This window comes from Apus apus, chromosome 2, assembly GCF_020740795.1.
Source record: "Apus apus isolate bApuApu2 chromosome 2, bApuApu2.pri.cur, whole genome shotgun sequence".
Taxonomy (NCBI): Eukaryota; Metazoa; Chordata; class Aves; order Apodiformes; family Apodidae; genus Apus; species Apus apus.
This window is the reverse complement of record NC_067283.1, coordinates 43,459,424-43,474,030: the sequence shown is the minus strand read 5'-3', so window position 1 is coordinate 43,474,030 and position 14,607 is coordinate 43,459,424. Positions and strand designations below refer to the sequence as shown.

The 14,607-nt window shown below is 39.4% G+C and overlaps 1 protein-coding gene across 2 annotated transcripts in view; it reads right to left on the bottom strand.

Moving 5' to 3' along the window:
* Positions 1-14,607, bottom strand: part of ANO10 (anoctamin 10) — a 127,651-nt gene that overhangs the window by 32,440 nt on the left and 80,604 nt on the right. For both annotated transcript variants that reach the window (XM_051610593.1, XM_051610594.1), the window contains one exon: positions 13,626-13,742. In XM_051610593.1, the coding sequence (XP_051466553.1) occupies positions 13,626-13,742 (117 nt within the window). The remainder of the gene's footprint in view (positions 1-13,625; positions 13,743-14,607) is intronic.

Here is a 14,607-nt window from a genome sequence, read left to right as displayed (position 1 = left end):
AATAACTAAATATATCAAGCAATATAAACCTATTCCCCACCAATGCAGTGCTTTTTTCTTCGATAAAATTAACAGACTTTGGAAGATGGACTTCTAAGTGTCCAAGTCCCAAGTGACAGAAACTACCCTAGCTGATTTAAGAAACTAAACAACATCACTTGCTATGTAGCAGTATAACTGCTTGGCATACTTCAGACACAACAAGCCATGAAATCAACCACCAACAACTCCTGAATATCTCAACTAACGACACCTACTAAACTGACAGTTCTCAGACTTTTCAGTTTTTGGCAGATTAAACAATTTTGCATGAGAACAGATTAGGAAAACACTCAGAGCCTAATATTCCCACTGTCATGGCATGGAACTGACTAGGTAAATTGATTAATGTACCATACCATAGTGGAAGACCAGACATGAACCTTGCCAACTTGAGTCTTCCCAAATTTGGTAATCAGTCTGGCTTTCATTGTGTTAGCAAAACGTTAATTTGGCCTCCAAGAAAAAGGACTCTTTGAAACAATTCAAATTTGGCCATCTACACACAGAGGAAAAAAGGAGTTAGCTAAAACCCTGAAGCACATGATTCGAGTTGTTAGCAAGTGTCATTAGCAAGATAAAAGCAAATCAGGCCATCACATTTTCCATAAAGCCCATAAAATTACAGAAACTCAGATTCACAGATTATAGAAACCAAAAGGACCTCTGTGATGATTCAGCCAAATACCTCCTCTCATATGTAAAAGCTAAAGCATTTTTCCACCAAATGTGATTAGAATATATTAAGACACCTGCAAATAATCAACTCAGGCTCTTAACATCAAGAATAATGAATGAGTTGTAGTACTTCTTGCCAAAGGACACTGTGGACCTTAAAGCTAAAAATGGTTCAAAGGGAGACAGAACACTACCATGGAACAGAAAATCACAGATGATTACTACATACAAGAAAACTACATCCAGCTTAGAAAAGTCAGAGCTCAAAATGACTGGAAAGCAGGAGAGTGTTAAGAGGAAGCACAAAACCTATTTGCCATGCTTTTCTGCTCTTTCCTAGACATTTGTTTGTGGCTGCTGGTAGAGACAGAATACCACCTTTGATAAACTTGTTTTGGCCCTGATACACTCCATTCCTAGTCTGGACTAACACTGACCTATTTTCAGGTACAAAATTGTGCCTCCTTTATGTAACCTCTAATTTCAGCCACTGGGCCGCATTATGCTTTTATGAAGAAGGTTAAAAAGTTTCCCACTATCCTTCCATGCACAATTAAGTACATACATACATCACAAGGCATCTCTCAACTCTTTTCTTGACAAGCTAAATAGAAGGAGTCTTACATACCTCACGTATCTAAATAATCTCCCCTATATTATGGCAGCAAAGGTTACAAACCGCTGGTTCAGACTGTCACATAAATCAAGAGAAAATTTTGTAGATGTATTAAAAAGAACTGCTGATACTGGGACAAAATGCTTACAAATGTACCCATGTACCATACAGACTTCTTCCCACACACACATCTTAAATGTGCACTGTCACAGCTTAATCTCTGCAGACTTCTCCATCTTAATTTCCTGCATTCTTGGTATGGCGCCACAACTCCTTTCTGATTCCCTAATCTCATAGATCAGATTAAAAAAAGAGAAAAACCAAGTTCCTTTGGGAGTACAAGTGCTACCAGTCCCCTCTTAAGAAGATAACAAGTTACTTTGGTGGGGCATACACTTGAAATGAAGAAAATAGCAAGTTATAACTTCTTTCTGACCATTCCCAATTGCCGCATACACAGGGACACTCCCCTTGCCTTCTTCTAGCCAAGTGACTCAACAGAGGTTGTGGAGTCTTCTTCACTGGAGACATTCAAGACCCGCCTGGACGCCTTCCTGTGTGATGTGCTCTAGGTGACCCTGCTCTAGCAGGGGGGGTTGGACTAGATGATCTTTCGAGGTCCCTTCCAACCCCTATGATTCTATGATTCTATGACACAGAACACGCATTTACTACTTATATATGAACAAGCGGGTGGTGTCTATTCTGATACAACAGAAATACCTATGTTAGACACACTTATTTTTCAGCTAACACAGATGAGCATATGAAGAGTTTGCAGGAGCCTTCTAATGCACTGGAGTTAAAACAAATAAAACCACCTTTGTTAGACCAAGCTGCTTCATAGCCATCTGTTCACTTGGAAGACTTTCCTCAACACAAATTCTACTACATTCAAACCTGTGAATTATCATAAATTTTGAGAAGCAGCAAAAGAGAGTAAGTGGACAAAACTGAGCTGCCAAACCACATGCATAAATTACAAGAATGTAAATGAAAGAATTGATGATTTGTTCTAGAAAATTATGAGTGGCACAAAAACCTCAAGCCAAAACCAAAATGAGGCCATATGCTGTCCAGTTTGTGGGACCTCAGTGGCTCCCAGGGGACAGTAATTTGACTAAAAGTGAATGACTTGCATGGCCTGCCAGGCAGGTGTCCCCAGTGAAACACCTCAAGAGACAGAGGCATCCTAAGCCTGAAACCTCCTGCAATGCAGTCTTTCTCTGGCTGGCTTTGGAGAAGAAAGAGCAACAATTCCACCCATCCTCAACTACAACTAGATGAGAAGACAAGGGAGAGGAAAGTTAGTGCTTTAAGATAATTCCTTGCTAACACTGACAATGAAAGGGTTCATAGAAAAAAAAAAAAAGGTCATGTTAATGGACATTACTAGCACAGACCAGTAGTTGGAGAACTAACTGCACAAACTGTCACTACTTCTGTGAGAGGGATCCAAGCCATGCAGGAGAGAGACCAGTCTGTGATGGTCAAGGGACTGGTCTCTGCAATAAAAGATCCCTTACTGGATTGAAACTCAAGCCACACTTGCAGCAGGAAGTAACAGGAAAGAGGGTGCTGGGAGTGAATTCAGTGGTGGACAGATCAGTATGTCTGTAGAGCATGTCTCCTCTGTTACTTTGCAACACAGTCCTTGACTGTACTGAAGGATTTAGCTGTCTCTTGTGAATTAAATGAAAATGTTCTGTATCTACGTTTACACTGGTGACACTGTTTATGCCTAATTTATTTGTACATATCTGTGATTATAAAGAAAGCTGTGGCTACCCATTAAAATACTGCACCTCTTTAACTTACACGTTCAGCTCAACAACACACTGAAAAAGAGGGTAAATAACACAGAAGGAACATAACGAGTGCTAATTTTTCTTTTGAATTTTAAAAATCACCCCTCTCAATACATTTTCAACTATATCAACTCTTCAGATGCCGAGCGAAGGTAAAGAACTAGATACTTAAAAGTGCAAGAACCAATGGTCCATGAAACCACAGCACTTCATGATCAAAGTTTGAAAAATATTTGCATAAGGACCACTCTAACATAGAAGAAGCACGTGCTACTTAAGTTGTATATATAACAAAGTATTCATTGCCACTGTGCAGTTTAAACAAAATTCACACATTTAAACCACTGATTTTTTCTTTTTATGTTATTGAGACAAGCAACTGCCTCTTGTTTCAGAACAAAAATTATCAACCCGTATTTATAGCAAGAACTTGCTTATTTGGCATGTATCTTACCCACCTCACTGGCAGTGGATATACACAAGAGTGCTATTTCTTGTACAGCAGAAAGTAGGAGTTTTCAAGGCAGCACCGTAGCCACAGAGATTTTTTTCAAGTTCAAAACCAATAAAACCCCAGTGGCTGCATAGGCCACTCGTTCTTGGAATCACCATGATTAGGCTGCATAGCACGTGCAAAAGACTCAGTTATGGTGCAAGTGTTATCACCAGCAACACATGGACATGGAATTTTTTTATCTTTTTCAGGAATTCTGTGGGCTTTTTGATCTCCAGCTAAGTCTTAGGAAGACCTCTCCCTGTAGACAGGGTGACAGGGATTTTCTTTGCAGGGAGAGGAATCAGGTAATATTTAAGCATCTAAAATGTGACTGAAATCATAATCTCTGAGAAGTTGAGATATATCCTATTTGCTATCTTCCTCCTAACAGAGAAAGCTTTTCAGAGTCAAATTTAGTTATTTCAATTAAACTAGCATTTCCTTTAAAGGCTTATTGTTCTCACTAGGACCTTTTGAGGTGGGACAGGGAAAAGGATATTTAAAATGTGTTAAGCATGTAGGAGTCCACAGCTGCTTGCAACAAATACTACTTTTTATCACCAAGTCCTGTTCAGCTCTATAAAGAAATTTCATTATCAAATCATGGCAAGTGTAATCTTTTGGGATTCTTTTGTTTTGAAGGAATTTTAACAAGACAAAGAGATTTCATTTTTTCTCTCACTCTATTCCTTCACCGTCTCAGTAACAGATGCAACCATTATTTAGAAGTCTGTAACTACAGAGAGGTGAATGTCCTGTTGAAAGTTGGTTACCAGAGTTCTCGAAATCAAATCTCACTGTGCATTTTAGTCTCATTTGTATAGGAAATGGAATAACCTTTTCCCTTGTATTCAAACCAGTTAATATATAATTGGGATCCCCTCTGGGTTCTGAAACTATGAAGGCCTGAGGTAGCTGCAGTATTCTTACAGCAGGAACAATTTTAACCTAGTTTTTATCCTATCCCCTTACTCCAAGTTTCCTTGTTGAGACCGTATCTTGTCAATGATCTGGAATGTCAGGCAAAAAGACAGGACTGAACTGTTTGATGTTTATTCCACCACCAGGCTCTAGGTCAGGTTTTGAGAAAGGTAAAACAGGTTATCTCTCCAGAGAGACTCAGCTTTTGCAGAAACATAACTTGATGGACAATTTTACCCTTGGCAATAGTCACAGAGAATGAACAGACTGTCGGAAAAGAAAACGACACCTGCTGGGAACTTGGTGCACTGTTTGTTTCTGTTCCTGTTACGAGTACGCAAAAGTATCAGCTACCATCACATCATACTCAGATCTATTTAAAAGCTTATATTTACACTGCTAGCTCTCAAGGGTATCATATTTAGAAGTTTAACTTCTCTGCAAACCAGGCAGACTGGGTACCATCTCACCTTCAGCTGAAAAGTCATCTACAGGGATACAAAAACCTCCTTCCCAAATTAGTGATTTTATTTTTTTTTCTCATAGGACCATCATTTATTTTGGTTTTGCTAACACTTTTATATTGAAAGTAATTTTCAGAAACATATTCTCAAGAAAGGTCCAGCATTAAAGGAATTAATGTTTAAAATACACTGGCAAAACCATGTTTGAACACAATCTGCTCCCCTATGACTGGGTGCAAATTTTTCTACATTTAAAACCACTAGATTATGAAAACATAATGAATCTTCCTTCCATTATATCTCCACTGCTACTAAACACATGCAAATGTTATATTGACATGTCTGAAGGCATTCTGACTATTCACTAGGGAAAAACTACATTTGCAAAGTTGAATTATCAGGTTTGGACTTTTTAAAAAAGCAAGCAACAATTACTAGCAATGGTTCTATTTTAACATCACCTGTGAGTTATGCCTGATTACACAAATCAGCAAAGCCTACCAAAAAAAAAGTACAGTCACACATTTTTGCTGAAAGAAAAATAAATAAAAATGAGGTTTTGCTAGAAAAAACTTTCTTCAGAAACAATACTATTTTTTAGGATTAATTTTTTTGTCAAAACACAAAGCAAGTGGTTTATTTAATCTCATGCTTTTTAACCTAAATTCATTGCTTGAATTCAAGTTTTATCAGTCTTTCCAACAGGATGCTTGCAAATCTTTGATTATTTTAATGAAATCTTTTCATTTTAGCTACTTGCATTTCCTCCTGCTTGACATCAGTCAAGTCAATGCCTTGTGTGCCCTCAGCATTACCAGTGAGCACAGAACAAGCTTCTGCTTTTATTATCAGTGGTGTTTTGAGGGACATCCTGAAGCTACAGGTAGTCCTTTTCTAAGCCCTCTAATTCTGGTAATTATAGCACTGAATGAGGCAGAAATCCACTGAGTTTGTATCAGCCTCACAAAAACCGACTTCAGTTCCCATTTTGCAAGATAAATGAGCAGAATGTTAAGAACTTCCAACTCATGCTCTCCCAGTGTTAGATGGTTAATAAAAAGAGATCCTGTACTCTTCCTCCCCCTACCCAAAAGAGAAGGGTCATTTCTGAGGTTCACTGGCAGCTCAAGCAGCTATGTTGGCTCATCACATCCACAGTCATATTGTGAGAAACATGACATGCTAGGAAATAGAAAATCTCTGCAAGAACAACAGCTTGAAGAGGTGCAAAGAGCAAGCATAAAAGTCACCCAGTGCAGAAGGCCCTCAAGTTAGCATTATCTCTGCTCTGAATACAGCTACAGAAAGCTGTCCTCAGAGAGGCTATTCACTCTAATAGGACAGGGGCCAGATGGGCCAGAGCATTCAAATTTAGCGTATTCCTTCTGGAAAGGATGTGATTAGTGCTAGTGGGTACTACTCCTAGGGGAAATAGCAAGGTCCAGTCATTGCAATCAGAAACCAGAAAGCTTTGCAATTAGAGCTGCTGCAGTGCAGTGCACTGCAATGTCAAAGCACTGAAATGACTCAAAGAAGGTTTTTACTGTAAGGAACAGCAACTTTTATAAGCCAGAATAACTGTAGAAGGAGGGAAATGAGTTTAAACTTTCCATATGACTGCCCCTAGGCAAACAGACACCTGCCTCTTTCTGTCGTTGACCAAAAGCTTCCTCAAAACATGACAGTACGTTACTTAGCTTATTTTTGAAAGGGATGGTGAGACAATGAAAAGGATGCAGAGATCAGTTACAGCATTCTGCATTTCTTGTGTTTCTTGGAAAGGGTACTGAGACACACGAGACCCGTTTTCAGGAAATAGATGACACTGCTGGAGAAATCCTGGTGAATGTCACACCTACTGTTGTTTTGAAAAACTTCTTTTGCTGGAAATCATTAAGAAGGGGCAATACTGGTTTATAAACACCTAAATCTCACTCCAAAGCAATTCTTTATGGATATTCAGACTATACCACCTCCAGTAAGCAACTGAATGTAGATGGTAGAACCACCATGGGAGATGCTGCATGAAAGAGCAAAAAGTCTTTCTCCATTTGGCCCAGGCTGAACAACTAGATTGCTTTATCACACTCTGAAACAAAATACACCAGGAAGGACCAGGGAGGATAAAGGAGGCATAATTTCATGGATGATGTTCCAAGAGCTTGACCCTTTTCCTTGCTGGCAGTTGAGGAAGGATAACAACTGTCAATCAGCTAGCTGTGCCCTTTGCTCAAGAGCATGTTAGCTATCTGGTGATAGCTAGTCTTTCTGGTGGAACATTTGCAGACAGACACCAGATATCCAACATAAGGACATGCTTCTTCAGAGGAAGCCTTGAAAGGCTTCACTTATCAGAATGAAAAGGCATTCCAGTTAAAAGATACTGGCCACCAAAAGGCAGAACACTAAGGAAGTAAATTAGAACACAGAAATGATGGATGTTTATAGATCAGGTTCCCTTGGAGGTAAGGGCTGGGAGTGGGGAGGGAACAGGGAAGGGACGCACAGAACAAAAATCCCCCACATCTGCATTTCTGCTCCAGTTTAAGGACAGTTTTTTTCCCCTGTAGCTGCACTGAAAAAGCCAACTGCTGCACTAAAGTTTATTTCTCTTTTGTTGTCAGGGCTATGTTTATTCTGCTGAGATAGTGAAGGAGATGCTATAAGCAAAAACATGTTTATCCACTTTACATAATTTATCTCTTTTTTTTAATGCAAAAGTGTCATCAAAAACACAAGCATTTTTACATCATTAAACTTTTATTCTCAGAGTTAATACAGATGCTGTCTAGGTAGCTGCACTTTGTGAAAAGAAACACCATTTCCCTCCATTTAAAATTTTATTTTTCCTTGAGAAATGGCTACCAGTTACCCATCATATTGGAGTTACTACTCTCTGTATTTCATGCTCAGAAAATAATTTCATTAGTAATTATTTGCCCCAAATTTGTTTCTCGTTTGCTTTGCCTGGGTAAATTTCAGTGCAGGAAAAAGGTATTAATTTGATGTTTGCCTCAATTCAAATAAAGTAATACTGGGAAGATCTCATAATACCTGAAAACATGACTGTAATCTAGTCCATGAAATGGAAGTTATGCTGTTTAATCTGTGGTTGTCTTGTGTTTCTGGAACTTAGACCTTTCATAAGGATAGATTGCTGACTCATCTCCAACCTTTTGTGTATTCATTAAGCTTTGATCTGTCCAGAAGCTAAAATGCTTATCTGTGTAGCTTTCAGCATCACTGTCTGAAAATGCTAGATAGTGTCCTCACACAAGTTTTACAGCATTGGTCCTGGCTGCTTCCCTGAGAAGGATCATGATGTTCTCCAGAAAAGGGTCCATCACCCTAGCAGCAGAGAGAACCCTCTTCTATTTACCCAGCATCCAGGCTTCCTTCCAGATGACAGAGAAACTGACAACACTTGAGGCAGTGTGAATGGTTCCTCTTTCAAAAATCCTGATCCATGTTATCTTTAGGCCTCTATTAAGGAGTTCACACTAATTTTTATTCTGCCCCTCCACCCCTCCCCCCACCCCAAATAAGAGTCTAACCAATCTCCTCTACCATTCTTTACACTAAAGAACATCAGGGAAATTTGAAGATAATTTACAAATGTAGCACATTCCCCAGTTTGGTTACAGAAAGGTTGAAGTATTTTGTGTTGAGTTATGTAAACAAACTTTGTTATGATACCTTGAGTGATCATAACAAAGTATTTTCAAAATAGATCAAATTATTAACAAACCAACAATCAGTTCCCTTCCAAGAGTCTTAGCACAAACTATGTAAAAGAATGTTTCAAAGAAACATTTCAGAACTTCCTAAAAACCTGTCTTAAAGTTTGAGGACTTTACAACAAGACTGTCATTCCAATCTAAAGGGATTTATTTTTTAAATTATGGCATTTTTCACCACATAGGGGGTTTTAACAAGCTCTAATGATAATCATTCATCTCTGTTAGGAGCTGAGACACTGTATTCCCTAAAATCCTTTTCAAATAGACACTTAATTCAGTCTTCAAATGGATTTGAACACTGGACAGTTACAGTCCCACTGCATCAGGTTAAAAAGCAATTAGCTTAGCATTAATGAAAATGTAAAGGTGCTCACACTGTCTGAAGTTAAGGATCACAAGCATAATCAATACAACTGATGATTTTCTCTCCATGCACCATATACAGACCCTAATAATCCATTTTGGCATCTGAGAAATTTCCAGTTTGACAGTGTTAATACCCTTCTAATAGCTACATCCCAATATAGCAGTACTCTGAAGGCTCACATGGTAAAACACGAGGGCATGCATGTCTCCATAGCACCAGAAGAATGTGAAACTTACTTGCACAAAAGTATATAAACCAGTTTCTCCTTCACATGTGATCCCACAACACATTTGCCCCAGAGTTTTATACCTGTTATTTAAACAGTAGTTTTGGGGAATTTTGTTGCTGGTTTTTGGCTCAAAGTAAGATATACCGCATCGATTACCATGATGACTGTCAGTAACTAGAGGAAGGACTAGAAAATGTACTTCTTAGAAATGTTTATGTTTTTGCACTGCCAATATATTACTTCTAAATTCAGGTATTTTTCACTGAAAAAAACTAAGGTCAAATCACTCCACGTCTATGGGATACATAGCACAATACCAACTAGAGGAAATACTAAAAGGTGATGGTAGACGCTTGTGTTTGAAGTACCTACAAAGGCACCTGAAAACCAGCCAATATTCTTCCTGGATCCTGAAGGAAGCCTGAAAGTATTAGGTGAGAACTACCAGCCTTCTGGTTCTTACTGAAATTCAGACTAACTTTTCACCACTGAATTAATGAAACAATCCTGAAGAACTTTGAATCAGGTATATATTATTGCAGGGAATGCACAGATGCAAGGATAGGAGATGAAGTCCTAACTGCTGACATGCACACTCATATTAAAATAGACTCCATACATATTCTAGACTGCACACTATCATCAAAGGTGACTATATTTACTTGAGCTTAAGGTTCCAGTGGATGACCTAGTTTTGCCTGTCTACGAAATGAAAACAGAGAGTTAACAACTAGAATAGAAATGCACTCCTGTTCCTTCTAATATTATCTAAAAAGCACAGAAGATCCATGACCATACTTGTACCTTCACATCAACACAGAGGAAAGGCAAAACAAAACTATCAGGCATTAGATTCAGTTGTAATGTGGATTTTGTTTGTTATGGCTGATTACAGAAGACAGAGCTGACCTCAATAGTGATACTCTAGTATCACACAAAACTGGGTTTTTAACTAGAAAAGGCAGTGTATTGTTTACAGGCTCAGTTTGTCCAAAACTAAGAGATCATTTTTGTCACATGCAGCTCTGGTAGATCTTTTAAAAAAATAACCTCCCATTTTATACAAAAAATACAGTATAGAGGTTACACATCTGCATGTGGAGCACACAAAGAATATGTTCATGTAAAACCACATGCTGCAGTGTAAAAATATCTGAGGTAACAATAAACAGGTGAAGCAGTCTCTGCAGCTTCATAGAATCATAGAATCATAGAATCCTAGGGGTTGGAAGGGACCTCGAAAGATGATCTAGTCCAACCCCCCTGCCAGAGCAGGGTCACCTAGAGTACATCACACAGGAAGGCATCCAGGCGCGTTTTGAATGTCTCCAGTGAAGAAGACTCCACAACCTCTCTGGGCAGCCTGTTCCAGTGCTCTGTCACTCTCACAGTAAAAAAATTTTTTCTGATATTCACCTTAAACCTCCTATGCTCCAATTTGTATCCATTACTCCTTGTCCTATCACTGGTCATCACCGAAAAAAGCTTAACTCCATCTTCTTCACACTCACCCTTTATGTACTTGTAGACATGGATGAGGTCACCCCTCAGTCTCCTTTTCTCCAAACTAAAGAGACCCAGCTCCCTCAGCCTTTCCTCATAAGGGAGATGTTCCACTCCCTTAATCATCTTTGTGGCTCTGCGCTGGACTCTTTCCAGCACTTCCCTGTCCTTCTTGAACTGAGGGGCCCAGAACTGGACACAATACTCCAGATGCGGCCTCACCAATGCACAATAGAGGGGGAGGAGAACCTCTCTTGACCGACTAACCACACCCTTTCTAATGCACCCCAGGATGCCATTGGCCTTCTTAGCCACAAGGGCACATTGCTGGCTCATGGTCATCCTCCCGTCCACCAGGACCCCCAGGTCCCTTTCACCTACACTGCTCTCCAGCAGGTCAGCCCCCAACCTGTACTGGTACATGGAGTTTTTCTTCCCCAAATGCAAAACTCTACACCTGCCCTTGTTGAACTTCATCAGGTTTTTCCCCACCCAAGTCTCCAGCCTGTCTAGGTCTCTCTGAATGGCAGCACAGCCTTCTGGTGTGTCAGCCACTCCTCCCAGCTTGGTGTCATCAGCAAACTTGCTGAGGGTACATTCTGTACCCTCATCCAGGTCATTGATGAAGATATTGAACAACACCGGTCCCAGTACCGACCCCTGAGGGACTCCACTAGTCACAGGCCTCCAACTAGATTCTGCCCCATTGACTACAACTCTCTGACTTCTTCCTTTCAACCAGCTCTTGATCCACCTCACTGCCTGATCATCAAACCCATACTTGATCAACTTATCTACAAGGATGCTGTGGGATACAGTGTCAAATGCTTTACTGAAATCAAGATAGACCACATCCACCGCTCTACCATCATCTAACCACCTAGTAATTTCCTCATAGAAGGCTATGAGGTTAGTCAAACATGACTTACCCTTGGTAAAACCATGCTGACTGCTCTTGATGACCCCCATCTCCTTGATATGCCTGGAGATAGTGACAAGAACAAGTTGTTCCATCACCTTTCCAGGGATGGAGGTGAGGCTGACCGGTCTATAGTTACCCGGGTCCTCCTTCTTGCCCTTCTTGTAGACTGGTGTGACATTTGCTATCCTCCAGTCCTCAGGCACCTCTCCTGTTACCCATGACTTACCAAAGATGATGGAGAGTGGCCTAGCAATGACCTCCGCCAGCTCCCTCAGCACCCTTGGATGCATTTCATCCAGACCCATCGATTTATGGATGTCCAGATTACGCAACTGATCCCTAACCCAATCCTCATCTACCTTAGCAAACTCCTCCTTTATCTTGACTTCTTCTGGGGCTATATGAAACTGGGGCCCATGGGGAACGCCTGCAGGAGTAAAGACAGAGGCAAAGAAGGCATATAGCACCTCTGCCTTCTTTAAATCCTCTGTCACCAGGGCACCCACCTCATTCAGCAGTGGGCCTATATTGCCTCTGGTGTTAGTTTTGTCGGCTATGTATTTGAAAAAGCCCTTCATGCTAGTTGTTGTTTGTTTTTTTTTTCTTTTATATAATTAAGCTTAGAAATCCTATCTAGCATGGTGCAGTCAGAAACTCCTGAAGAACTCTGCCATTACAAAACCAGCTCTGTATCCTGCTGAAGCTAATTCCACACAATGCTTCACCTGCTGTGATCTTGACTGCTCTCTCTACAGAATAATTTCTTAAAACAGAAATCTTCAGTAGAAAAATCTGGTTCCTCACTTTTCCAAATTGCTTCAGAATGCTTGCTAAGTATATTGTAAAATGTAACTTATTTCTGTAATAAAATTACAATATTATATGGACAGTAAAATAAGGCAACAGTACCATCCTCTCATACATGCTTAGTTCTCAACACAAGTATTTCAAATATGTTCAGCCTGGTCACAATTTCTGTTTATATTACAGCCAAGTTAAATGCTTATTTGTGATGGTATTTCAGCAATGAAAGAAATCCTAGTGAAATCCAAGAAATCGTAATTAAAGAAATCCATCACCTCCAGGGGATGAAAGGAGGTTTCATAGAGCTCCATGTCCTTTAAAAGTGACAATATAAACAAAGCGTGTCTGCACACACAAGGACAACAGTCATTACAAGCTGCTACATTACTAGCCAAACCAGGAATTGGAAGACCATTTTCCTAGCATTGGTTCACATACATCGGTGGGTTAAAGGATAGATGAATCTATTAAAACTTCGAGCTCTTTGCTCCACTTCTTAAGCAGTGACAGATTAACAGAAAATAAAGCAGTATCTGAACTGCAGCAGTTCACAATCCAATGTGTAGAAGTAAACCAGCAATGTTTTCCATTTATTTAATACTCTGTGCTGTACACTGTACTACCAGTGACTGTTCCACACCCCATTCAGTCACCCCAGGTCTGCCAGTACAGCCTGTGGGATAGAGGTGGAACAGTTTAAGCTTGCTAATCGCTATCTTCCAGTGAGACACTGGCTCAGCTTTCCCAGGGAAGATGTGGATGCCCCCTCCCTGGAGGTGTTCAAGGCCAGGTTGGATGGAGCTTTGAACAACCTGGTCTAGTGGGAGGTGTCTCTGCAGGGGGGTGAGAGCTAGATGAACTTTAAGGTCCCTTCCAACCCAAACCATTCTATCATTCTATAAATACAATGTAAACAGGAATTTCAGAACCCCTGGATCTATGTATTCATCCATCTGAAAAAAAAGCAGAGTCTTCCTAGTTTATCCTTCCTTCAGGCCACTCACGCTTTTCAATGTTCCACATGACAGTTGCTCTTACCTGTTGTTTGAGAGCCTCTAGAGATTCAAATTCCAATTTGGCTAGTTTTATCTGGATATCTCTTGGTTTATCCGGAATTACAAATGCCATTATAAACTTTATTGCTAGTAGCAAGTGCTGGAAAAAAAGCAAAAAGAAAAATATTATTCTAGAGAGTTTGAAGCATGGAAAGAACAGCATAATACAATTTCAAAATTTCAGTCATAGACATATAAACAATTATTTCTTGTGACATGTACAACCCAGCACACTATAACCAAAATGAGACTCAGATACTCCATATTTTTTCTATTTACAGTAATTCATCATTTAAAAACAAACACAGTTTGGCTTATTTTCAAGATGATCCTATTTCTGCTATGCACTGTAAATTTCTAACTGAATTTTGTGTTTGTGATTCCAGATTAAAAAAAACCTTTTAAAACATATTATTGGTGCACAGAAATTGAATTATGGTACCCTGGACATACAGTTTCATAGTGAAGTTTTTACATATACATGCATACAAATGTAATTACATATAATTAGATTCAATTATAACTACATACATACATGCACGTATGCACATACATATGTCACAATACAAATGAAACAAGCCTTTTGTAAAAAATATCACAAACACAGAACTTCTGCATTAGAGAAGCTATTGAAAGCTAAAAGCATCAGAAGAGAATGAAACAAAATAATCTAAGAAGTGGCACACTCATGAAGAGAAACTTTTCAGGAAATGGAGAAAGATTCCACACTTAGGATGCCAAATTAGTTAGAATTTATCACAAAATATTATAATCTTATCTAAGAGAACACAAGCAGGAAGTTCTGTTGAACCTAGTCATTGACCTGTCTTCAAATTTCACTTAAATATGCACCATTCTCCTCATTTCACCAAAACCAAGGGCCAAACTAACAAGCTAGTGGTTTTGTTTACTTCATTCATATCAACTATGAATATCTTCTAAACAAGAACCATAAGATCTCATTT